Source organism: Coenobita brevimanus, chromosome 52, assembly GCF_032717465.1.
Source record: "Coenobita brevimanus isolate Jiangsu-jjx chromosome 52, ASM3271746v2, whole genome shotgun sequence".
Taxonomy (NCBI): Eukaryota; Metazoa; Arthropoda; class Malacostraca; order Decapoda; family Coenobitidae; genus Coenobita; species Coenobita brevimanus.
In genome coordinates this window covers 38,633,310-38,659,541 of record NC_137005.1, presented here as the reverse complement: position 1 = coordinate 38,659,541, position 26,232 = coordinate 38,633,310, and the positions used below count along the sequence as shown (strand labels likewise).

General features: G+C 45.7%; 1 protein-coding gene across 1 annotated transcript; it reads left to right on the top strand.

Annotated features, from left to right (window-relative positions):
• The first annotated feature begins 4,339 nt into the window (after positions 1-4,339).
• Positions 4,340-24,714, top strand: LOC145400535 (uncharacterized). Its single transcript, XM_080273056.1, has 10 exons — positions 4,340-4,425; positions 7,940-8,018; positions 11,872-12,093; positions 12,425-12,564; positions 14,054-14,191; positions 16,005-16,568; positions 16,725-18,937; positions 19,531-19,689; positions 21,436-21,511; positions 24,579-24,714. Exons 1-10 carry the CDS (start codon positions 4,345-4,347, stop codon positions 24,657-24,659), a joined length of 3,753 nt encoding a protein of 1,250 aa, XP_080129182.1. The 5' UTR covers positions 4,340-4,344; the 3' UTR covers positions 24,660-24,714.
• The last annotated feature ends 1,518 nt before the right edge of the window (positions 24,715-26,232 follow it).

Sequence of the window (26,232 nt, the reverse complement as noted above, 5' to 3'; positions counted from 1 at the left end):
TTTAGTGTTTCACTAGAAATAGTAATAGTCACTTTGTTTTAGCCAGTTTGTTGTATTTTGAGCATACTGTACTTACCACACCGAATTATTTATTTATCTATTTAGTTATTTTTTTGCAAGCACTTGTGTGTGTGTGTGTGTGTGTGTGTGTGTGTGTGTGTGTGTGTGTGTGTGTGGTAGGTGGGGGCGCTCACCATTCACTCACTAAATGTAGTGCTGCTGTCAGCTGTCTGCCTTTTCCTCTCTTCCTTCCATCCTCTTCTCTCTTTTTTCTTTCATTCTTTCCTCTTCCTTCTGCCTGTGGGTGACTCTGCACTGAGTGACAAGTCAAATGGTTTCCTGTACACCAGGAAACCATTTACTACGCTGGGTGGTAACCATATAACCAAATTTTGGCGCCTGGTGGTTTAGTGAGTAATTAAGGAGCTCCAATCACATTGAGCCGGTGAAGGTTTATATCTAAGGGATGGTTGGGGTTTATTGTTCATGTAACGCCACTCAGGGATGGGTGGGGCTGGTCACTCTCACCTTAAATGTCAGGACCAACTTGCCTAGCCCCGGGCTCCTACACTCCTCATGGGACAACATAGGAGTGGATGATTTACATTTTGAACAAGTGTGCCGTTTTTTTTCCCCATTAAGTCGTATTTGGAAATATGCACAACAAAACTAATATTAACAGTTGTTTCATTCTTATTTTATTTATTTTTTAAAATTATTGTGTTAAGGCGCCATATCTTTTCTTTTTTACAGTAAGATAAAAAAGTTTTATTTTGAGCTAACGTACCATTGAGATTTTTCGAAGGTAGTGGCGGTTTCAGATTTTTGTTTTTGTTTTTAAGTTGTATTTTGAACTAAGTGCCACGCGACGGATTTGTTAGTTCATCAGTAAACAATATTTTGAGTTTAGTGCTACAAATACTTTCTCTTTGGCCAGTAAGTTATTTTTTGAGAGATTTTTTTTTATATGCAGCAAGTTGTATTTTGATTTATCACGTCACACAGGCGGTTTAGGCATCGCTAAGTTATAATCTGAGCAAGCGTCTCTCTCTCTCTCTCTCTCTCTCTCTCTCCCCCCAACTTACATCAGGAAAACAGGTCTGAATGACAATGATGATTATGGTGATGACAGTGTAATTTTACGACGATGATGATAATGGCGATGAAAATGACGATGACGACGATGATGATGATGACGATGATGACGACGATGATGATGATAATGATGGTGAAGACGATGATGATAATGATAATGAAGACGATGATGATGATAATGATGATGATGAAGACGATGATGACGATGATGATAATGATGGTAATTAAAGCGGAGTAATTAAAAGAATACTCGAGTCATACATCACGTCATCGTCCTTCGTCAGCACGTCCTTTTTTTTTGGGGGGGGGCATTTTTTTTTTACGTCCTTACCTTCATTTATCAGATTACTTATTCATTTATTTTTTAGCACCAAAGGCGGGAGTGAAGGGAGGTGTCTGGGTGATAGTGGTGCTGTGATGATAGGCTTCCTGGTGTTACGTTTTCTTTGGTCTCATTAGATATCCATTTCATCGTCATCGTCATCATCATCGTCATCATCATCATCGTTATCGTCATCATCACGTTGGCGGTGATGATGATATTAGCACTTATGATGATAATGATGCTGTAAATAATAATGATAACTAATAATAACAGTAGTAGTAGTAATAATAATAATAATAATAATAATAATAATGATAATAATAATAATAATGAAAATGATGGTGATGGGTGATGATATTATATACACTGATGATGGTGATGACAAGACAAATGATAGTATCCAAAATAACTGTAAAAATAATAATAATGATGATAATAGTGATGATGGTGATGATGATAATGACGATGACGATGATGATAATGATGATGATGATGATAATGATGATGACGATGATGATAATGGTGATGATGTTGATAATGACGATGACGATGATGATAATGGTGATGACGATGATGATGACGATGATGATGATGATGATGATGATAGTCCTTTCTACTCTGACTATAAACATGATAACTATGCCACAAACACGCATCATCGTACAGAAAGGGTTCGTGGATTCCCCTCCCTTCATCACAAGCGTTCTTAAGTGAAATGAAACTGTCCAATGATGATAGTCCTATCTACTCTAACTATAAACAGTTGGGTGATAAGGAGGTCAATTGTCTAAGGAGGTCAATTGGGTGATAAGGAGGTCAGTTGGGTGATAAGGAGGTCAAGTGGGTGATAAGGAGGTCAATTGGGTGATAAGGAGGTCAGTTGGGTGATAAGGAGGTCAAGTGGGTGATAAGGAGGTCAATTGGGTGATAAGGAGGTCAAGTGGGTGATAAGGAGGTCAGTTGGGTGATAAGGAGGTCAGTTGGGTGATAAAGAGGTCAAGTGGGTGATAAGGAGGTCAAGTGGCTGATAAGGAGGTCAAGTGGCTGATAAGGAGGTCAAGTGGCTGATAAGGAGGTCATGTGGGTGATAAGGAGGTCAAGTGGGTGATAAGGAGGTCATGTGAGTGATAAGGAGGTCAAGTGGGTGATAAGGAGGTCATGGGTCAACAAGTGCATATAAGTGATCAAACCAGCGTCTTGAAGAAAAGGATAGAAGAGAGGATGGTTGAAGTTCTTTGCATTATCTGTCTTACTGTCAACCTTAGGAGTGACAGGCAGTTTCTCTCTCTCTCTCTCTCTCTCTAACCTGAGGAGTGACAAGCAATTTCTCTCTCTCTCTCTCTCTCTCTAACCTGAGGAGTGACAAGCAATTTCTCTCTCTCTCTCTCTCTCTCTCTCTCTCTCTCTCTCTCTCTAACCTGAGGAGTGACAAGCAATTTCTCTCTCTCTCTCTCTCTCTCTCTCTAATCTGAGGAGTGACAAGCAATTTCTCTCTCTCTCTCTCTCTCTCTCTCTCTCTCTCTAACCTGAGGAGTGACAAGCAGTCTCTCTCTCTCTCTCTCTCTCTCTCTAACCTGAGGAATGACAAGCAGTCTCTCTCTCTCTCTCTCTCTCTCTCTCTCTCTCTCTCTCTCTCTCTCTCTCTCTCTCTCAAGAACACAGCTGCACTGGATAGATTTTATATATACACAATATCTGCTCCAGTAATTAACCTTCGAAATGAAATAATAATAATAATAATAATAATAATGAATTCAAAACTAGCCGAGAGAGTAATAGTAATCTCGTTTTCCAGGTTCGGAGTCAAAAAGGTGACAGCGTGTGAGCAAGCCTACGTGCGCAGCTGTCTGATTACTCCAGCGTGGTAAGGGGGCGACTCCTGGATCTCCCTCTCAAGGTCACCCCTACCGAACCGGACTGGAAACTAGAGCAGAAGCCTTTTTTCGTCCGGCATTCTTTCCAGGTCCTGCTGATCATCGGGGAAGTCTTTGACCTTAAAAAAATCGGAATTCTTCAAGGACAAGGCATCAAAATCGGACTCGTCAGCACAGGGTCGCTTACGTGGACTGCACCGGACTGGAAACCTAAGGCGGCATTTTCCCCCTACCAATAATTTTCCCCTCAAGTCCTACCGGGCACCGGGGAAATCTTCTTCGGCGGGAAAAACTAAAAATAGATAAAAACTAGACCTGCCTCCAGTACCGGGCTGATCTCATGAACTGGGCTGGAGTGTGAGGATAAGAGGTTGTCCTTGAGAGAGTTATAATCCTTAGTTATAACTCACGGACAGAGAGAAGCCAGGCGCATTCAAGGCAGGAACTTTGTCTTTAGGGGAATTTCTCTGTCTGTCTTTAGGTAATTTTTTTCTTGCCCAGGGGAAATCTCACGTTGATTTTACGGTCACTTCTTCACGGTCTCTGCTTTGCTTTCGCGGTCTCTGCTTCCACGGTCTCTGCTTTGTTTTCAAGGTGTCTTTCAGGGTCTTTTTAGGGTGACTCTTAGTGTGCCTATTTAAAGTGAATTTTGGGGTTGCCGGGGACATTTTTGCCCCTTTTTAGGGAAACTCTTGGCCAGTCCAGGAAAACTCTTAGCTTCTTTTTTCAGAAGATAAATTTCTAAAGAGTTTTCAGAGGTCATTTTCACTCTCTTTAGGGGGACATGTAGCTCTCTTCCCAGGGTAAATATCCAGCTCTTTTTGCGTGAAATTTAAAGGTCGATAGAGTAATAATAAGCTTTTTATTTTGAGTTTTTTTCGGAAATTTGCAGGGAATAGATTTTTTACCTCTCCCTGGGGAAGCTTTTATCTGTCACCAGGGGAAATTCTAGCTTTATTTCAGGGACTCTTTAGCTTTCTTTAGGCTACTACTTAGCTCCCTCCAGGCTAGCTTATCCTCGAGGTCAGACTCCAAGTGTGTGTGGGCGAGATGGGGAAGGCGGTGCTCACTTACCTCGTCCTCAGCGCCTTGGCAACGCTGGCCCTCGACTGTGAGATCTCCGAAAATGAGGTGAGACTTGATGATGGTGATGATGATGATGTTGATGATTACTACTACTACTACTAGCAGCACCAATTTATTATCTTTATTATTATTATTATTATTGTTATGGAAGAATTGTTATAGACAGGGTGAGAGATATATCAGAGGTCCTGGTGAGTGGTGAACGGGGTGGCTTTAGGAGTGGCAGAGGATATGTGGATCAAGTATTTGCAGTGAGACGGATAGCGGAGAAGGCTTGTGAGAAGGACCATAAGGTGTTTGTGGCATTCATGGATCTGGAGGGAGCATACGACAAAGCGGACAGAGAGGGATTGTGGAGAGTGTTGTGCGTGTGCGGTATAGATGGTAAGCTGCTAGGTGCCGTCAAGAGTTTTTATGATGGTAGCGAAGCATGTGTGAGGGTTAATGGGGAATTAGGCGAATGGTTCGCGATCGGTGCGGGCGTGCGACAAGGTTGTGTGATGTCCTCATGGTTGTTCAATATATATGTGGATGGGGTGATGAGAGAAGTAAAAACACGAGTAATGGAGAGAGGGATGGCGTTGGTATTGAGTGATGATGGATGGAATGTCTCAGATTTGGTGTATGTTAACGATGAAGTGCTGCTTGCAAGTACCTGACAAGAACTTGGTAGGCTGGTGCAGGGTTTTGCTGATGTCTGTGAGCGTCATGCCTTGAGAGTGGGTGTGGAAAAGAGTGAGGTGATGGTTGTTGAGAGAGAGGGTGACTCCCGGTGCGATGTAACGGTGAATGGAGAGAGTCTGGAATTGGTGAGAGAGTTCAAGTGCCTGGGTGCAGTGGCAGAAAAGAGCTGAGGGTGTGCAGGGGGAGTTCAGGGTGGAGTGACACAAGGAGAAGTGGCTGGTGCAACGGGGGCCTTGATGGGGAGCGGAGGATTAAGTGTTGCTGCTGCACGAGGCTTGCATGAGGGAGTGTTGGTGCCAGCTTTAACATGTGGATGTGGGACTGTGGTGTGGCATGAGGGTGAAAAGTCAAGAGTGAGAGCAGTGGAGATGGGACTGCTGAGGAATGTATGTGGGGTGCGGAGGGTGGATGGGATGCGAAATAGTGTGATTCGTAAAAGATGTGTTGTAAGGAAGTCGGTGGACACCAGAACCGAAGAGAGCGTACTGAGATGGTATGGCCATGTGGAGAGAATGGATAACAATAGGGTGGTGAAAAAGGTATACCGGAGCGAATTTGAAGAAGGGAGGAGGCAAGGTAGGCCAAGGAGAAGGTGTAGGGATATGGTGGATAAGTGTGTGAGGAGAAGAGGTTTGAAAGTCGGTGAAGCTAGGGAACTGACAAGAGATCGAGCTGGCTGGATGAATGTTGTGAGGAGAAGTGCATCATAAGGGATTTGGCACCCCTTTTTAACATGGCAGCGTCCGGATTGGCTCAGTCGGATACGTATATGTGAAGCTACAGAAAGTGGCGAATGTTTTTGGAGTATCCGATGGAGCCAGGATTCCGGGGGCTTGAATGATGAGTGAATGGAAGCGTGGCCCATTGAATTGGGCAAATTTGGGCTGTCTGGACATTGTTACTCCTCACCCAGCCCTAGGGTGGGAAAAGAGCTCCGGATGATGATGATGATGATGATTAATTATTTCATCTGAACATTTATCATTTACCCTCATAATCGTGGGCTTAGGAGGCTCCGTAACATCTCTTTCTTATTGATTTACTTTATTCCGATTAAGTCACATTAAGATTCTTTTGCACAATTCTCATATCATAATTAATCTGTTTTATGTTATTGATGGCATGTGTGATGATAACAAGACAAAGACAACAAATACACATACCTCCTCCTCCTCCTCCTCCTCCTCCTCCTCCTCCTCCTCCTCCTCCTCCTCCTCCTTCTCCTCCTCCTCCTCCTCCTCCTCCTCCTCCTCGATGTTACAGCAACACACAAAACATTATATCTTTCACAGCGTCCTTCATGTCACCCACACCATATATTCATGCCACAGCTAATCCACAAATAATCCACTGGCCTAGACCGTCACTATAATGCAGCCTCCCCCGCCCCCGAACAGCACAATTCGCTTACTAACCCATCTCACTCTCACAACACAAAAGATCTCACGGAGCGACCAGTTGAAGCGACCGGGTTCTTCACGTTCAGATAATTCATGAGTCCAAACAACACCATACCGATTGTAAAAAGATAAAACTATAATTACCAAGTGAATTTCGAGATGTATGATGCACAATATCCCGCCAAAGAAGAAATGCTTGGGAGTCTTAAGTTTACGAGATGAGGGTTTGGGGTTCATTTTGCATGGTAGAGCTGGGTGTTGATTTTTCGTGTTGGGAAGAATAAAATGTTTTCTTATATATTTTACCTTCCATCCTTCGCACAACACCCTTCCTTCGCCTGCCCTTCATAACTCCTTCCATTCATCCCTCCTTCCATACTCCCTTCCATCTTCTGCTGCTCTTTCGTTCTTCCTTCCTTCCTTCCTACTTTCCCTCATGCCATATTCTCTCCGCTATTCTTTTCCCTCTCTCCTCCCTCCACTGATCCTTCCATCCTTTCCTTCCTCTTCTCTACATCTTTCATCCTTCTTTTCTACTCTCCCACCTGCCATATCCTCTTCTCCGTTCCTTTTCCCCTTTCTCCAGACGATATCCATCCTTCCCTTACCATACAATCGCTCCTTCCACACCCCACTCCCTTCCCACAACTCCTTCACAACCTCAGTACCTCCTACCTCCTCCCACAACCCCATTTCTTCTTCCTCTCCACATATCTCATATTGCCTCTCCTCTCCTACTTCCCTAGTTTTTCTCCTCTCCTGCTTTCTCTCCTCTCATTTCACTCCTCTCCCACTACCCCTGTCTTACTTCCTCTCGTCTCCTACTTTCCTTCCTCTCCCCCTCTTCTTTCTCTTCTTTGATTTATTTCTTCTCATTCATCCTCTCCTCATCTTCATCTTTCTTTTTCTTCCTCACATCTTACTTGTCTCCATGTACTTCCTCTCCTTATTCTCTTCTTCTGCTTCCTCTCTTCTCCTTTACTCTTCTCATACATTCCTCACCCTCTACCATTCCCTTACAACCCTACCACACTCCACAGCCCTCTTCTAATTCCACATTACCTCGTACAACTTTCCTGTTTTTCCCCTATTTTCCATTTCTCCACTCCCTGTTTTGCAGTCACCTCCTTCCTCACATTCCTAACTCCCTACCACACTTCCTCAGCCACTCCTCTTCCCCAGCCACATTCCACACACCCTTGCTACAACTCTGCCTTAACCCTGCCAACCTCACAGCCCTCTCTCTAGCCTAGCCTAACCCCACCCCTACCATGACCTTACAACCCCACCTGCACCAAACCAGACCCCTTTACATTACAACCCTACCTACACCTAACCTAACCCCTTAACTTAACTCCACAACCCCACCTACCACCCCAGCATGTAACCCGACGCCACGCCACACCCCAGAATCCCCTACCACATCCCTCGTCTCACCCCCACACCCCCTGCTAACCCCTGCCTCACCCCCACAGGTCCTCCGGCGCAGCAAGAGACAGTCCCCCGTCCCCTTCATGAACCCCCCCATCCCCACCTCCATCGGACACTATATTGGTAAGTACATGGATTATTTTTTGAGTTCCCCCACCCCTCCTGTCTCTCCTTGTCTCTCCCTTCTTCTGTCTCTCCCTTCTGTCTCTCTCCATCTCCTTATTTCTTCTCTTCCCCCATCGCCACCTCCATCTTGCTTAGTCCCCCCGTCTCTCATCCACCTTCCCCCTTTTGTCTCTCCACTGTCACTCCTCTCTCTTCTCTCATTCTCCAATCCCCTTCTCTCCTCTCTCCCCTGCCTCCCCTTTCCCCTTGCCTCCCCTACCCTCCCCTTTTCTGCCCTACTTGTCTTCTCTCCCTCTCTGACTGCTTATTACTCCCCCTGCCACAGACCCACGTTTGGTCTTGGGTTACCGCGTGCGCCTCCCGATCTGCGTTAAGTTCACCCCATATGCTTCACTCCCAAAGCATGTCCGTCACTTTCCTTCCTAACGCATCATACGGAGAGATTCAGTTACCGGCAGAAAAACATAACAAATCTCTCGCTGCATGTCTTAAAGATGATGAACAGAGGAAGAAAACACACACACACACACACACACACACACACACACACACACACACACACACACACACACACACACACACACACAAAGATTACTGGTGTCCCTATCTAGAAAAAATCTGGATCGTTTTGGACTAGAACAGCTGTAGGTTCAAGTTCGGGGGGATACTGTTCTAGGGAGGTGAATTCCAGAGAGAAGCAGTTCGGGGAATAAATGAATTCTGACAGGCAGTTCTGCAATGTGGCAGTGTGACATCCCAGAAGATGCCCCTTGCAGCGCGGGGGAAGGCGTGAACAGGTGGTGGCACAGGGGACGCAACTTCGTCTGACCATTTGCCATAAAAGTGTTGGTAAAATAATGCAAGGGAGGCAACATTCCTTCTCACCTGTAGGGGAGGTAGTTCATATGCAATTGCTGGGTTATCACTACTTCTTACAGCTTTGGTCTGAATTCTGTCCAGTTGTCTTAGTGCAACCTGCCTAGCATAGGGAATTAGTTAACTTAGGAAGGTTAGTAGAAGAGGTGAAATATCAGGCTAAGTTTTATGCCAGGTTTTATGAGGCGCCTCCTAAGCCCACCAGGACACAGCGGCAGAGGCGCCATGAGGAGCAGGTAGATCGAGCAGGTAAAAAGTTGCTTAATGGCTCTTGTTTTTACTTATTTTATGTACCCTCCCCTCCCCCCTTCCTCCTCCTCCAGACTCCCTGTTCCCCTTAGCTGCTTCCTCCATTACCCTCTCTCTTCCCCCCCACCCCTAGCCTCCCGCTCTCTCCTTCACTCTCCTTTTACTCTCTCCCCCCCATACTCTCTCCCTGCTCTTCCCCCCTCAGCATCCCTCTCTCCCTCACCCCCTCCATCGCCACTGCAGGTGAGTGGGGTAAGTTCTTAGAATATCCTTGGCTCCTCAAGACGATTTTACTCAGCATTAAGGAGACTTCTAGTAGGGCTGGAGCTAAAACATCCTTCATTATAGATGGTGATGGCAGATATATTAACTCGAGTACAGGAAGCAGTTTTTCCTCTCTCTCTCTCTCTCTTGCGTGCGTCTGATTGTGGGCATTGGTTTCACAGCCCGTTCTCTAAGGCCCGGCAGTCTTCCCACGTCTATGCACCTTCACACGTCACCACTTCGACACTAATACCCACCGTCCATACTGAATACATGGTAGGGTTGTCTCACTCAGGACTGGTGCACTGGAATTACTGAGGTTGTTTTTGTGACATACCGGTGTGTCTTTTCGAAGGTCAGTAAAGTTTGTTTTGGCGAGATTTTTTCTTCATCAAACTACTCCCTGCACAGGCGTGGGATCGAACTCGCGTCCTTTCAGACAGCAGATGACCTCTCTAACCACTCGGCCACGACCTAGCCAGAGTGAAAGTGCTTTGGCTAGTATTTATAGCAGTGGCCCCTTGTTCGTGCACGCTTACTTAGATGTACAGTCCGCATCAAAAATCCTGTCGCCGCTCCTGTTCCCTCCATGGACGTTGAAAAAGGTGTGTGGTGAATCCGCAGCAAATTACTCTGCTAACTCTGGCCTATACCTGAATAAACTCACCCGTGGCCGTTGCTACGGATCTGCCACGCTGTTTTTCAAAGTGCTCGGGTGGAAAGCAGAAACAAGGCGACAGGATTTTTGACGCCGACTGTACGCCAAAAGCATAAGGGAACGAAATAATGGAATCCAGTGTCGCTAAAGGCGTCGCACTGCTTTCCCTAACCCCTTCAGCACGACGACGTCCTTCTGAAATCAATTCTTGCCGTCTCGAGATGAATTTATAGATGAGAGACTTTAAAAATGGTAGAATATGGCTTAAAAATGGTAGAATATGGCTTAAAATGGTGGAATATAGCTTAAAATGGTAGAACATAGCTTAAAAATGGTAGAATATGGCTTAAAATGGTAGAATATAGCTTAAAATGGTGGAATATAGCTTAAAAATGGTAGAATATAGCTTAAAAATGGTAGAATATAGCTTAAAAATGGTAGAATATAGCTTAAAAATGGTCGAATATAGCTTAGATCGACCCCTTCACTACCAGTTATCCTCCCTACGCTGAATAAAATCGTCTGGAGGTAGCGAAGTGCCACAAAATCACCTTCATTAGCACTATTACACCTGACTTAAATTGCACAGTAAATAATTAACCCACAGGAGTACAGGTGAGTAGGTGACAGGTGTTGGTGCCCAAGTTGGTGGTGTAAGGCAACTCTTCACATATTTATATATCTTTTTTTTTTCTTTTTACAGATGATGAACAGAGGAAGGGAAAATAAATTTAAAAAATATATATACAGTATGAGATGCGCCTCAGAAACCGGCTTCCAAACCAGTGGTCAGAACCTGATCTCTAATAGGAGAAAAAGTCCACTAGCTTCTTCACCACCTGACTTCTCACGTGGATTCTCTCTCTCTCTCTCTCTCTCTCTCTCTCTCTCTCTCTCTCTCTCTCTCTCTCTCTCTCTCTCTCTCTCTCTCTCTCTCTCTCTCTCTCTCAGTATGGAGGTAGGAAGTACGTCAGAATAGGATAAATAGTAATACTAATAATACTTCGCATTCAGGTATAATTTCACTTTATTTCCAGTCAAGAATGTACCTTATAATCCTTTATTTGCTAATGAGGGCTTTATTGAGAGTTTGGTCCATTTAATTAGGCATTAATTAGGTCTCATTCGGTCAAGTTTTTCTCCATTCTCTTTGGGTCCGTAGGGGAAAAGGGGTCTGGATGATGATGATGATGGTGATGATGATGATGATGATGATGATGATGATGGCAACGATGATTCTAACACCAGACGACATATATTCAATTTTTTGTTCATACCACATTCGTTAAATCAACATACAGGTCAGAAAAAAGCAATTAGAAGAGACGAAGACAGTGTTGTGTAAAGTTGCTCTCACCTTATACTTATCCTGCCTAAGTCTCTATGCTTAATATTTTTTTTGCAGAGTCGTGTTTTTGCCTTGCCTATGGATGTAATTTTGATTTTCCTCTCCACAGGTAGTATCCAGAAGCCAGACTAGTGCCAAAGAGATAAATAATAGTGCAAGGCTTCTGTCTCCATATCCTGACGTTTATTATTATCATTATTATTATTATTATTATTATTATTATTGTTATTATTATTATTACTATTATTATTGTTATTATTACTATTATTATTATTATTATTATTGTCACTGCTGCTACTACTACTTCTACTGCTACTACTACTACTACTCATTATTATTATTATTATTATTATTATTATTATTATTATTTTCATTATTATTATTATTATTACTACTACTACTACCTCTACTACTACTACTACTCCTATTATTTACAATCACCATCATTTCCACAGGAGGTAGCCAGCAGCTGGACCAATGCCAGCGTGATGAAGTGCTGTTACAAGGAGCGTGCCATCGGGTGCTCACCCAGGGCCCTTGTACCATAGAGGAATACGTGCTGCTGGACCCCGACACCCTTAAGGGGTACTGCGCCCCCCGCCTCTGCCCCCCCGATAGGATCTTCGTCTTCAGTGACCAGCTCTGCCACGACCCGAGGAACTCCGCTCTGTGTCCACGTGAGGAGAGAGAGAGAGAGGATGATGATGATGGTGATGATGATGATGATGATGGCTGCAGTGACGATAACGATCAATATTAGGCTGAGATTATGATGATGATAATGATGATGATTATTTATGTAGATTACCGATAACGAACGATTACAGTGACACCGAATGCCAGGCTAGGATGATAATGATGATGATAAACATTATGATGATGAGCACTGAACTGCAAATTGAGTTAGAATGATACTGATGATTACAAATACTGGGCTGGGAGTATAGTGATGATGATGATGATGATAAAGAGAAGCAGTCTAACCCCACACCGCCTTCCTTCACACAGCGGGTCGTCAGCTGTACCAAACTGCATACGGTACCCCGGTTTGCCAGTGTCCCGACGGTACGTACGAGGGCGACGATGACCTGGACGACGATGTTTGTGATCCTCTACTCGGCCGTACCCTGAGCTGCCCCCCCAACCAGGTACGAAGGACGGGACGGGCAGGGACGGGGTTGTATTCATTAGAAACGGGACACACGGAGATGTCTATCAGAGGGGCGTGTGCTTCAGAGACAGAGCGTGCATCTCAGGGACACGTTAAAGAGATGAGGCATGTCACTTGAAGGAAACTACCAAGGTCCACCACTTAGAGATGGGACATGCCACTTACAGACATCGAGGACACCAGAAAGAGAGGAGGCGTCGTACTTAGAGAAAGGAAACTGCTTGTGTCCACCACTTACAAATGGGGCATGCCACTTACGGACATCATTAAGGGACGGGGAAAACTCAAAGATGGGGCATGTTATTTTAGACTTGGTGTGTAGAGACTAGAAATTCCACTTAGAAAAAGGGGTCCACTTAAGGATACGTAAATATCGCTCTACTTTTTAGTCGAAGGATCATGAAACTCTTACACGTTATTCTGAAAAGTCTGTTGGGTTCCGAAGATTACATTACTGGGTTTCAGGAGTTATTGTTCACTTTGTCGTTATTTATCTAAAGGGACTGGTCAGAGATGGGACACGATACGCAGAGTCTTGCTTCCACTCATGGATGGGGTGTACACTGGGACAGGGCACTACATAGAGGACATCAGGACACTGCTCTGGGACAAGACACCATTTATTTGGGATGAATATGCACTTTTTGGATACCTCTCAGGGTCGCCGCTCAAGTATAGGGCACCACTCGGGGACGTGGCTACACTCAGGTACCGCACAGCACATGTTTAGATGAGTGGTGACATAGGAACCCACTCAGGGACACCGCTAATTGGCGTGGAAAGATTCAAAGCGCGGACACACTCCAGGGACATCACTCAGCAGGATAGCAGTCAGAGATGAAACGCCTCTCATGAAACAGGGCAGCACATAGTCACACCTTCCCTTGCACAAACCCCGCTAATTACCTGCAGCCCTTCCCCAGGTACACTCACCTTCCCTTACATTTACCTGTCATATTCCCCTACAGCTCTTGCTCTTGGTACACTGCCTGCAAAAAGTATCCTTATCCAGGTAACTATTGATTTCATAGTGGGCTTTGTTGCTGCTATATTTTTTTTAGCTAACAATTCTAAATGTGTCAGTGTATTTAACATGTTACGTGTTATTCAGTCTTTGTGCCGTATCACTAGAAATTGCAGGTGTCACAGAAATAAGCCTATACTGGAGAATAGTTGTAAAATTTCATCCAATGTTTCAAAATGTAAAGCTGGAAAATGCAGGTGTTGTACATGAACCTTCCTTGAAAATCACCTTCCATAACACACACCTTCCCTACCCACCCACTTCCCTTCCCTGCTCATCTGCTGCCCTTCCTTTTCTACCTACTGTCTCTTCCTATTTACCCACTTCCCCTTCCTGCTCACCCACAACCCCTCCCTATTAACTTATGGCCCTCCCTACACACTTATGCCCCCTCCCAACTCACCTATAGCCCCTCCCAGTTCACCTTCTTCCCCCTCGTCAGGTGTTGTGGTTTCGGGACTTCAGCATGCCCCCAGAGTGCCTGCCTGACCCCTGCGGCGGCGAGAACCTCAACAGGGGGCCCAACGACCTGCCCTTCGTCCCCTCAGCCACCGACGGGAGATGTTACCAGCTAGGAAAGGTGGGTGGGGCGGGGTCTTGAAAATTCTCCTCTTCGTCACGTTTTTGTAGCTATTATTATTAGTCTTATTTGAGGTTGTAGGGTTTGTGAAGCGTATTGCATAACCATTCTCTCTCTCTCTCTCTCTCTCTCTCTCTCTCTCACTCTCTCTCGTGTGTGTGTTTTACTTTGCGCTTGTTTATGTGCGTGTGCGTTGAAATAAAATATGCTTACGTGAACAAACGCCTTGTGGTAGAAAGGACTGACTTAATAGCAGACAGCATAAACAAGAGCAACAACCAGCCTATCCTACGTTTCCTGTCACCTGATACGAAGACAGGATACCCGGCCAGACAGCGGATGTGTTTTGTGGCGATGGTGACAGTAAGGAGGTGAATGAACTGGGAGGATTAGTCAGAGATAAGTCTATTAGAAAACCTAATAAGAATACATGAAACAGAGACGGTAATGATGATAATGATAATAATAATAATAATAGTGATAATAATAGTGAGTCATCAGTAATAATAATAGTGGGTCATCAGTAATAATAATAATGATAATAATAATAATAATAATAGCATCATCATCATCATCATCTTCATTTTCCTAACCCTGTTTCATTTAATGCAGATGAGGAAAGGATTCAAAACTAGGAACAGGAAAAAAATAACAGGGAACAAAGCGCCTATTGAAATGAGCCACATATTCGTTCACTCGTAAGTTTTTGAAATTGTCTAATCCATTTATGCAATCATCTATCAGCCTCAGACCTCTATTTTCATATCGAGACCTTTTTAGCCCTAACCACTCTTCTTTCTATTTTCCTCTTATATTTACCTCTCTCTTGCTGTTCCGGGGTGTTTCAGTTCTTCGACCAGTGTCAGTCCCACTCACCAGTACTTCACTTTTTCAGTCACCATTCCTCTTACGGACCAGTGTTTAACTTTCACCAACCTTTACTTTCAGGTCACGTCGCTCACAAACACTCACAGAACTATGAATCAGTGTACAAAGGTTCCATTCACAACTGGCAAGCAACACACCATTCCATACTTTCCCTTTCTTTCCCCTCTCTAACCTGTCCAAATTGTGATCTAGCCCTCTGGTCCATCATACACCTGGTGCTTACTAATCATACTCATCTCTTTCCCCTGATCCACCTTGATCGAACCTAGCCTGACCTTTTTCCTATCTTCCCAGGCCTTCCCTACCCCCTCCCTCCTGCCAGATACGACCTGACCTAAGCGTACGCCTTCTCCCAGACTTCCCTTCCCATCCCCCTGTCTTGACCTAAATTTACTCGCTCATTCTCTGAGCTTCCTTTCTTTCCCTCAACTCAGACCTCACCTAATTTAACCTGACGACCTCATTCCTCCCTTCCCATCTCGTGCATGAACGGTAAAGTGAGTCTTCCTGTTCTTGACCTGACCTGGCTTCTGCTGTGTTCCAGAAGGCGTAGTACTCGCTAAGTTTCCTTGTCCCCTTCATTCCATCCTTCCCTTCACATTCCATCCATTCCCTTCTCGACCTTTCTCTTCCGTGACCTAATCTTCCCTGATCCATATTTTCCAGATGAGTGGAATGTGTCCAGCTCAGACAGTTTTCTTTCCTTCTGTCGTCGCATCAATCTCTTCTGATCCCATCCTTCCCAGACCCGTGCTTCTCCAGATCCCTTCCGATCCCATTCCTTCCAGACCCGTACTTTTCCAGACGACTGCGGTACGTCCAGCCGCAGACCTAGTACTTCACGGGGTTTTTTTTTCCCCTTCCTTCCATCCATCTCTTCCCTTTCCGTCCGTCACCACACCTGACCTTGCCCACGCCTTTCCAGATGGCCGGAGTGTGTCCTGCGCAGACCTGGTACTCACTGGCCCTGGGCTCTTTGAAAGGCCAGTGCACCAGCCTAGAGGACGCCGGCTACCAGGTCTTCGATGAGGAGACACTGGCAGCCCTCACCAGAATCTTTGGCCCGCCCATTCCCCGGGAGGCCACCTCACCCATCCCCACCCAGCCCACCCAGCAGCCAGGCCAGACCCAGCCAGTATCTCCACAGTCTCCAACCTTAGCGTCCCCGATCACCCCTCAGTCTCCCTCACCTGTCTCTCCACAACTGTCTCCACCCGTCTCTCCCACAGGCACCCGAGGTCAGCAGGATTTCTCCAATGGAACATTTACCAGCCAAGTGGGAACGTTTACTGGCCAGGTGGGAACTCCTGGCCAGCCTGGAACATTTACTGGCCAGGTGGGAACTCCTGGCCAGGTGGGAATTCCTGGGCAGCCTGGAACGTTTACTGGCCAGGTAGGAACTCCTGGCCAGGTGGGAATTCCTGGGCAGCCTGGAACATTTACTGGCCAGGTGGGAATTCCTGGGCAGCCTGGAACGTTTACTGGTCAGGTGGGAACTCCTGGCCAGGTGGGAACTCCTGGGCAGCCTGGAACATTTACTGGCCAGGTGGGAACTCCTGGGCAGCCTGGAACGATTACTGGACAAACAGGAACTCCTGGCAAGCCTGGAACGTTTACAGGCCAAACTGGAACGGCCGTTGGCCAGCCTGGAACGTTTACCGGGCAGTCTGGAACTGGACAAGGTTTCACTGGCCAAACAGGAACATCTGCTGGACAGAGCTTCACTGGTCAGGCAGGGACTACGTCTGGCCAAAGAGTACCTGGCCAATCAGGAGTGTCTTCACCTGGCCATGTCTACATTGGCCAATCAGGAGTGTCTTCACCTGGACAAAATTTCATTGACCAATCAGGAACAGTGACTGGCCAAGTTGGAACTTCTACTGGCCAATCAGGAACATCAGTTAGCCAAGCTGGAACTGCGTCTCGTGGACAAAGCTTCCCTGGCCAATCAGGAACCGGATTTAGAGGTCCAGTCTCTAGAGGCCAATTAGGGGCAACCCGTCATGGCCAACAGGGAACTTCCTCCAGTGGTCCAGCATCAACCGGCCAATCAGGTGTGTCATCAACTGGCCAGACCTTCACCGGGCCCGCCAGTGTCTTTATCAGCCAATCAGGAGCCACTGGTCATTCTGGTGTACCCACTTCTGGCCAGCCAGGAGTGTCAGCTTCTGGCCAACGATTCTCTGGCCACTCAAAACCTACATCTGCCCATAAAAGACCAGTCACAGCGGGGCAGAGGTTCCCTGGCCAATCAGGAGTGTCCGGTGTTGGCCAGTCAGGTGTGTCCAGTGTTGGCCAGCCTGTGTCCACTGTTGGCCAATCAGGTGTGTCCAGTTTTGGGCAGCCAAGTTTGTCCACTGTTGGCCAATCAGGTGTATCCTCTTTTGGCCAATCAGGAACATCATTTGGCCACTCAGGAACATTTACAGGTCAATCTGGAACATCGGCTGGCCAGTCAGGTGTGTCCACTGTTGGCCAATCAGTTGTGTCTCCAACTGGGCAGAGATTCTCAGGCCAGTCTGGAACTTCTGACCAACGAGTCTTTGGCCAATCAGGTGTGTCCAGCAGCAGTCATACAGTGCCCGGCCGATCAGGAGTGTCCGCTGTTGGTCAGCCAGGTGTGACTACCACTAGACAAAGCTTCTCTGGCCAACCAGGTCAGTCAGTGTCTGGCCAATCAGGAGTGTTCAGCACTGGCCAGTCAGGAGTGGCAGGCTCTGGTCAAAGATTTGCTGGTCAGCCAGGCGTCAGTACCCCTGGTCAGAGAGTATTTGGTCATTCAGGTGTGTCCGGCACTGGTCAGAGGTTCCCTGGGCAGTCAGGAGTGTCCACAACTGGTCATCAAGTCTCTACTACCGGTCAGCGAGTGTCTGGCCATTCAGGAGTTTCCAGCACTGGTCACCAAGTCTCAGGACAGAGGGTGTCTGGCCATTCTGGAGCGTCCACCACTGGCCATCAAGTTTCTACTACTGGTCAGAGAGTGCCTGGTCATTTTGGAGTGTCCACCACTGGTCATTCAGGAGTTCCTAGCACTGGCCATCAAGTCTCTACAGCAGGACAGAGGGTGTCTGGCCATTCAGGAGTGTCCACCACTGGCCACGGGGTGTCTACTCAGTCAGGTACGACCACCAGATTCAACACAGGTCAACAGGTGGGCGGCGTGACCCCATCAGTGGGTCAGCCACAGGTGTCCCAGGCTTCACCTTTCCTCAGTCCACGCCTACCCCAACCCTCGCCCGTCCAACCACAGGTGCACCACTCTGTCGCCGTGCAACCCCAGGTGACGCACGTGACTGACGCATTTGGCCACCCCATGTTCAACCCAGCACACTTCCTGTACAGCCACGAGCAGCAGTCACTGGAGGTGTTCGGTATGCCACATTATATGATGATGAACCACAACCAGGGAATGGCGCGATCCTTGAACGCCCACGCCCTGGCCCAGGCACACTTCCACGCAAGACATCCACAGGTCCAGACCCAGCATCAGGTCCAGACCCAACATCAGGTCCAGAACCAGCATCAGTTCCAGAACCAGCATCAGTTCCAGAACCAGCATCAGGTCCAGAACCAGCATCAGGTCCAGAACCAGCATCAGTTCCAGAACCAGCCTCAGGTCCAGACCCAACATCAGGTCCAGAACCAGCATCAGGTCCAGAACCAGCATCAGGTCCAGAACCAGCATCAGGCCCAGAACCAGCATCAGGTCAGGCCGGGTCAGGCTGGATCAGCGGTTGACCTCAATGTTCAGCAGGGTCATTTGCTAACTCAGGCCACAGGGCTGGGGCCAGGAGCCAACCACGACCTGAGTTTCCTGCACAAGCCAAACAATCACGAGCTGCACAGTTTCTTCAATGGGTAAGATATGTATGTGCACGCGAAGGGAGAAGGAACTGTGTCATGAAGCATAGAGGTGGCGTATAAAATGAAAAGAATGAATATATATCCTAATACACAGTACTATAATAATAACCGCATGAGATCAAGAACTTATACACTAGGTTTTGGTACATTTAGGTCATATGTAATTAATTTTGCTATGGATTCGCTTCTGCTTTTAGGAAATTTATAACAGCACTAATAATTAATTTATTAGATCATCAACATACATGCAGTATAAATGTACCGGTAATGACATTAAAACTGAGAGCATGGAAAGGTGGACAAGGCGGTTTTTTTTTTTTTTTTTTTTTTTTTTTTTTTTTTTTAATAACCAAAACTTATGAAGCATTGGATGATAATACATGTCTCATCTTTCTGCATCGTTGCTAACCCCACTGTAATGTCCTCTGCCAGATCATCACATTTAATGGTGGCGGGTGTTCCATAAAATACCATTAAAGAGTAGTGGCTTGCTCCCACTTTCACGTTTCACCTTTTTGTTAATACGGGTTTAAGTTTAGCGCAGGGTGTGATGACGCGAGTGACGCGGCGTGTGCGTTTGTTTACAGTGTGCGGACCCTGATGTCTGAAGTGCTGCAGGGCCGTGGCCACCATAGGGGGCGCCGCTCCCCGCTGCCCCACGCCACGCCAGGCAATGTGTTTGAGACCCGCCTGGTGGGATGCAGGGCGGGAGCGGTCAGGGATATCAACGCTAAGTGTCGGGATACGTGAGTCTCTCTCTCTCTCTCTCTCTCTCTCTCTCTCACACACACACACACACACACACACACACACACACACACACACACACGACAGGAAACTAGCAGATGTAACTCTAGCATTAAACAAAAACAAAATAATTTCTAGCCGAGAATTTACCATCCATTCAACTCAGCATTAATGTCGAAGCTATTTGAAGCCATATTCACCCATCAAAAAGTTAAATATTGTGGATGAAGTAATTTCATCAAAGAATTAAAACGTGAATTCTGGGACAGTTGATCATGTACGAATCCCGTTGACTTTTTCAGGATTATTGATATGTATAAAGAAACCAAATCTCAGTGCAATTGATCTTCATTACCGGAAAGCTTTCGATAAAACTCCCCACAGAGAGTAAAGAAAATGTCTTATAATGTCTGTGTTTTCAGTAGCAGTGTTCTAAGGTGGATCGATAACTGGCCGGCGGAATAATATAATGAATTGTAATGAACGGGAGGGAATCTCACTGGATGGATGTTACAAGTGGAGTGCCGCAAGGTTCAGTTTTGGGTCCCACTCATCATGTAAATTATATCAGTGGTGTTGACGAAGATTTGTTTTGTGATATATTTAAGTTTACCCATAGTACAGAAATCTGTATCACAGCTAATACACGTGTACGAATAAAGATGATTCAGAGAGATATTAATATTCTGGTCATTTGTTCTCAAGCGAGGCACATGAATTTTCCTGATGATAAATGCAAACTCCCTAGTACTGGGAGTATAAAGGAGAGATAATTGCAAGGTGGGTGGTGAGCCGTCTTTCTTTACAAACCTTATCTCCAGCTCAAAGCATTAGATACCTTAGTCATGGTGTTCTCTGTAATACCAGCCTCGAAAGAACCATCAGATCTGCTACAGTTTATTTCCCTTGTATTTCGCACTACCACACATCACTACACACACCACGCACTGAAACACTCACACACACACCACACTAGCACACAGTAAAACACCACTACCACAGCACACCATCTCTACACACACCACACAATAAACACACCACACACACCACACAGTAATACACACACCATCCCTACACGCACCACACAGCAACACACTACCACACACCACTGTAACATACTACCACACACCACTGTAACATACTACCACACACCACTGTAACATACTACCACACACCACTGTAACATACTACCACATCACACAGTAACACACCACCACACACCACACGGTAACACACCACCACACAGCAACACACCACCACACACCACACAGCAACACACCACCACACACCACACAGCAACACACCACCACACACCACACAGTAGCACACCACCACACACCACACAGTAACACACCACAATACACCATCACTACACACGTACATTCACAAGGGGAGCAACGTTACCTGGAATTAATGGTATAGATTTCAGGAAGATAAATCCAGATACGTTAGGCTGTTTTATCCTTGAGAGTGGCATAAGGTGGTGATACAGTGATTCAAGTGGCAGTGGTAGTTGCTGTAACCCCAGATTCACCAAACACTGAACCCTGAAGACTGCAGGCTGAAATTAACCCCGTCCTGCGGTCCACCATCTCTCCTTCATGGGATAGGGAGCGAGTTAAGAGGGGTATGCATAACCAGACAGTGGAGTCGCCCAGCTATGTCAGGGCCGTCATTCCCTTTCCTTACCTGATTAGTTTGGTGATGCCGAACCGTCTATACTGAATTCTTCCCCGCCTCCCCAGGATCCTGCCGGCCCGGGCCCCTGTGAAGCGGTCCACGGCTGTCCCACCTATTCCACCCCGCCGTGCCTGTCCCACTGTGAGTAATCCCCTCCCACCTCCCCCTCAGATACACAATCTTTTTAGTGATTTACAGTATTTTAATACCCAAACTCCCCTCACCCAAAACACCTGCTGCTATAATGCCAAAACACCTGCAGCTATAATGCCCAAACACCTGCTGCTATAATGCTAAAACACCTGCTGCTATAATACAAAAACAGTTGCTATAATGCCCAAACACCTGCTGCTATGCCAAAACACCTGCTGCTATAAGGCCAAAACACCTGCTGCTATAATGCTAAAACACCTGCTATTTCACCTGAACTTTATAAGGAGGTTTTAAGCAGTGGAATTAGGAGGGTGATGATGATGATGATGATGATGATGATGATGATGATGATGATGATGGTGGTGGTGGTGGTGGTGGTGGTGGTGGTGGTGGTAATAATGATAATGATGATGAAAACAGCTGAAAATTGAGTTAGGGGGGAGGTGATGGTGGCGATGGAGATAATGACGATGGTGTTTGGAATATCACTGTTGTTTTTCTAATTGGCTGCGTCTCCACCTTCAGTATTCGTTTACATTCCCACTGTCGGGGCAAGTTTTCAACATATGGTAACGATGCCCAGCTCAAGAAGTGATTATATAGACAGCAACTCCATCTGCAAAATCACTCTCCAAGCACAGCACCATAGTTCAAAATCATGCTCCCTCTCTGTATAAACGGGTCTTTGGAGGTACACCCGCTAACTATAGTCTCCGCTCACCCTGTACCCCTACCCTGCTGGAAGAAAGGCGTAGTCAGGCCTTAACAGGTGGGGAGAGTGTGGCAGTTTGAGGTTTCTTTAGACTTCAGAGTAAGGTGTCGTTGCAAAGTGTTCCTCATGGATTCTAACAAAGCTTCACACCATCACCCTCATTCTGGAAAACAGAGCATCATTTGGTGTGATACCTAGGTTTTGATTTCCCTCCGATCATGAGCAGGTTTACAGGGTGCATAGATTTTGTGTCTTGCAAGTGTACATGCGCCTTCTACCTGATGCTGGTTTCCCAGGTGTCATTTTAAAGGTGTCTTGTCAGCTTACTTCGTCCTCTGTCTCCTGGGGTTGCCTGACACTAAGCAAGGAGAGTCTGTAGCTGTATTGTTATAATTTCTCCTATCACTCCCTGTTTCAAGTCGAATCTTCACACTGCTGGGTTGAACATCTGATAATCTCACTTCTCCTCCCGTGTCTTGATCTGGCTTAGTTCTTGTGGTTTGTCCTGGATGTTACTGGTTGTTGCTCTTCCTGATGGTTGGTTTGTCACGGTGCAGCCTTCTTTTAGCAGAGGTGTCGGTCTCACAGTATCCTTCTGTTTGTTTTTTACACTTTGGATTCAGTTTCTTGTTAGTCTTCTGTGTGATCAGCTTCGATATATGCCTCTTTGGAGATGTTTTCTTCTATGTCTTGTTTCTTCTTGTCCGCTGTTGTGTTCTAAATTTACTCTTGCTACTCATGTTCTCTCCTTCGCATGTGGTGATTTGTGTGTTCTTGCTCGCGTGTAAATTGGCTTCTCCTTTCTCTTGCTGCAGGCGTCAATAGATGCGTGACGCAACAGGTGCCAACGTCGTCTATTTTGTGTGCTGTGCAAAAAATAGCGTAACAATTTGGGGTGGAAACGATGGTCATTGGCATGTTTACACGACCCCTCTCACCCATCCCAAACACTCGGACTGTCAGTATTGTATGAGATATTGCTGTGGCAGACACCCTCCTTGCGCTTCCTCCCAGACCACCACCCCCTCCCAACACGGCCCTTTACGCTTCCGCAACGGGCTTACTACCCCGGAGGTGAAGGCAGATCTCTTCCCCACAGGTGGGGAGAGTTAAAAAATACATAGGCAGCTGTGCCTACAAAAAAATCATTTTTCGAAAATTGAAAAAATAGTTTCACCATCGGCAAGAGAGGGGTTAGTGGTGATTTGCTTAAACTTGTATGTTCTTGTTCGTTATTGGATTTCTGATTATTGGAGATGGAGAAATTTTTATAGCAAGCAGTCCATTGTCGGTTAATAGTTGGGCTAAAAGTTGCCATGAACTGAAAGAATTTCCCTCACATTACAGAAACTTGTTTATTGGAAGCTATAACAGTGTCGTCCAAGTCAGGCCACAACTGTTGCATTTCCCCTATAATAAAATTTTCTAAATGTTGAGATGATCCTCCAAGTGACTTAATATTTCCACTCCCAGTCTGCGTAAGTCTTGGCCATCTCCCGGCATTGCAGTACCTCCGTTTATGTCGGTAGTTGGTGTCTGTGTGGTGGTGGTGTTGCTTGCTGGTTAGGAGGTGTTGCAAGGCTCGTGCGTGTGACTGTGAGCAGCGTCATTAATACTGAGAACGCATAGGTGTCCATAGGTGTAAAGAAGCAGCTAACTCTTTGTGGTCATTTATGGAATATTTTTAATTATTAGATGTAACTATATGATACAGGAAGGACTTGTTCACATCATCGCTCTTCCTCAAGTTGTAATAACAGGGCCCTTCATCTTGCTCGCGGGGGAGTGAAATGTGGCTGGTGCTGGGATGTCTCTTGGCTGGTTGAAGCATGCTATTTGTGATGCAGGCTTTGTGTTGATTATTATACCTGGCTTTTTGCAGTTCTGGGGGCCTCCTTTCTTGCAGGGCAGTCTCCATTCACTAGTAGGTAGTCCTCCTCATAAACGATGCCTTTAATAATGATGGATCTGCATATCCCCTCAAAAATGTGCACGCTCCATACACCTGGGGCTTTTTGGTACACCATGGGCTCAGTATTTGTGTCTGGGTTGTATTGCTGAAAATAAGAGTGATAGGTTGATGCTGCTACAGAAAGAGTCAGAGAACGTGGGTGGGTAATACCTCTTCCTTAGCGACTTGCTTTGCCTTTTACACCTTAACTTTCTCTTGTGATGTAAATTATAACGTCTTATTATCAACATCCTTTGCATCAGTAACATACAGTCGGAGATGGAGGTATACAATGTGTAAAATAAATCGCTAAGGAAGAGGGGCTATGAAATCTACAGTGCCACAGAGAAAACGACCCTATAACTCATGCCTTTCTCTCCCTCCCCCCCCAGGGCCAAGCATACAACCTGAGGCGGATGTGTGTGCCACGGGACAGCGCCATCAACTCTATAAACGCCTTCAACTTAGGATAGAGTCCGCTGGTGATGGTAGCTCTGCGTCACTGTTGTCATCCCTCGTCCACCTCACATCTTAATCATCGTCTTATTTACTTGTCTGTTCCTATATGATTTGATCCCTTCTCTTATAAGTGTCTGATCTCTTCTTATACGTGCCTGATCCCTTCTCCTTCGTATCCGATCCCTTGTCATCTCTTGTCTTTTCGTCTCTGCCGTAATATTACTTCATCTATTCGTCGACGTTGCCATATGTCTCCCTTTTCTTGCCTAGTTTGTTCTAATTTAACTTATCTCCTTCTCTCTTCTGTACTTTCTGTCACTGTACTTTACTCTTGTGTACTGTGCTGTACTCTGCAATATTTCATTTATCCCCTCCCTTCTTTTGTTTTCTCTTCTCTTCCCTCTCCTCTCGTCTCATCTCTTTCTCTTCTTATCTCTTCTTATCTCTTCTCTTGTCCTCTCTTCTCTGTTTTTCTATTCTCCTCTTGTCTCGTCTCTTTTCCTTTCTTCTTTTCTCTTTTGTACTCTTCTTTTCTCGTCCCTTCCCTTCTCTCCTCTCCTCTTCTCCTTCCGCGTTCAATAGTTGCAGACCATCAGTACGACTCACACACTCCATCATCTCTCAAACTCCCCATACTTTATAATCGAAAATATTACCCTTCTTTCCCCGAATTCGTGCACAGTCGCATAATCATGATAGGTAAGCGGAAAAGATATATAAATATTTACTTTATTTACCGGAGTGGCGTTGTGTTGTGTATGGATGGGAAGGCTATGTATGCCGTTATCATTTTATATCTTCCGTGTAAATATCTCGCTGAAAAGGAATTATATATATCAAATTAATTCTGTTTTATTTCTTCCTTGGTTAGTTTTTTCCATGTGCTAAAGATCTTCGAGAATTTTGAAGATTTAAATGATGTTTGAATGGAGACGTCAGCCATTTTGCGTTTCGTACTTTGATGGTAATTCTCGTACATCAGTGCTTTCCTTCTGTTTCTGAGTCCTCCTTACTTTATGACAGTGTGAATGGAATTAAAGTGATGATAATGATGATGGTGACAGTGACTGATGACGTTGATGGTGACAGTGACAGTGATGATGATGGTGATACTGACAATGATGATGGTGGTGACTGTGATGATGATAGTGATTCACAGCCATACATTCCTTTTCCTTCAGTGCCACAAGAATCATGCAGGCCATCGAGCACATCTTCACATCTTGACGTCATGAATATCAGACATTATAGCACAACATAGTTTCTGTTTGTCTCCAGAAATATTTTAAAGGTCTACAATAGCATCTGTAGAAAGACCCATGAGGAAATTTGTGAAGACTCTGATGGAAGAAAAGTTCACAGATAGTTCGGGAATTGAAGCTTCGTTCCAGATTGCCTCAGGTCGCGAATAAGATTAGTGTAATTGTAAGGGGAAAAACTCCACTGTATTCATGTACTGCTTCACTTGAGACACCTGCCGCCCTCGAGATCAGTTCGACACCTTCTCCAGTTGGTGTTTCATCGCCCATTGCACATCTTCGAGCCTGTCTCAACGTTTCAACGGAGACTACCTGTTGCCTGATCCGG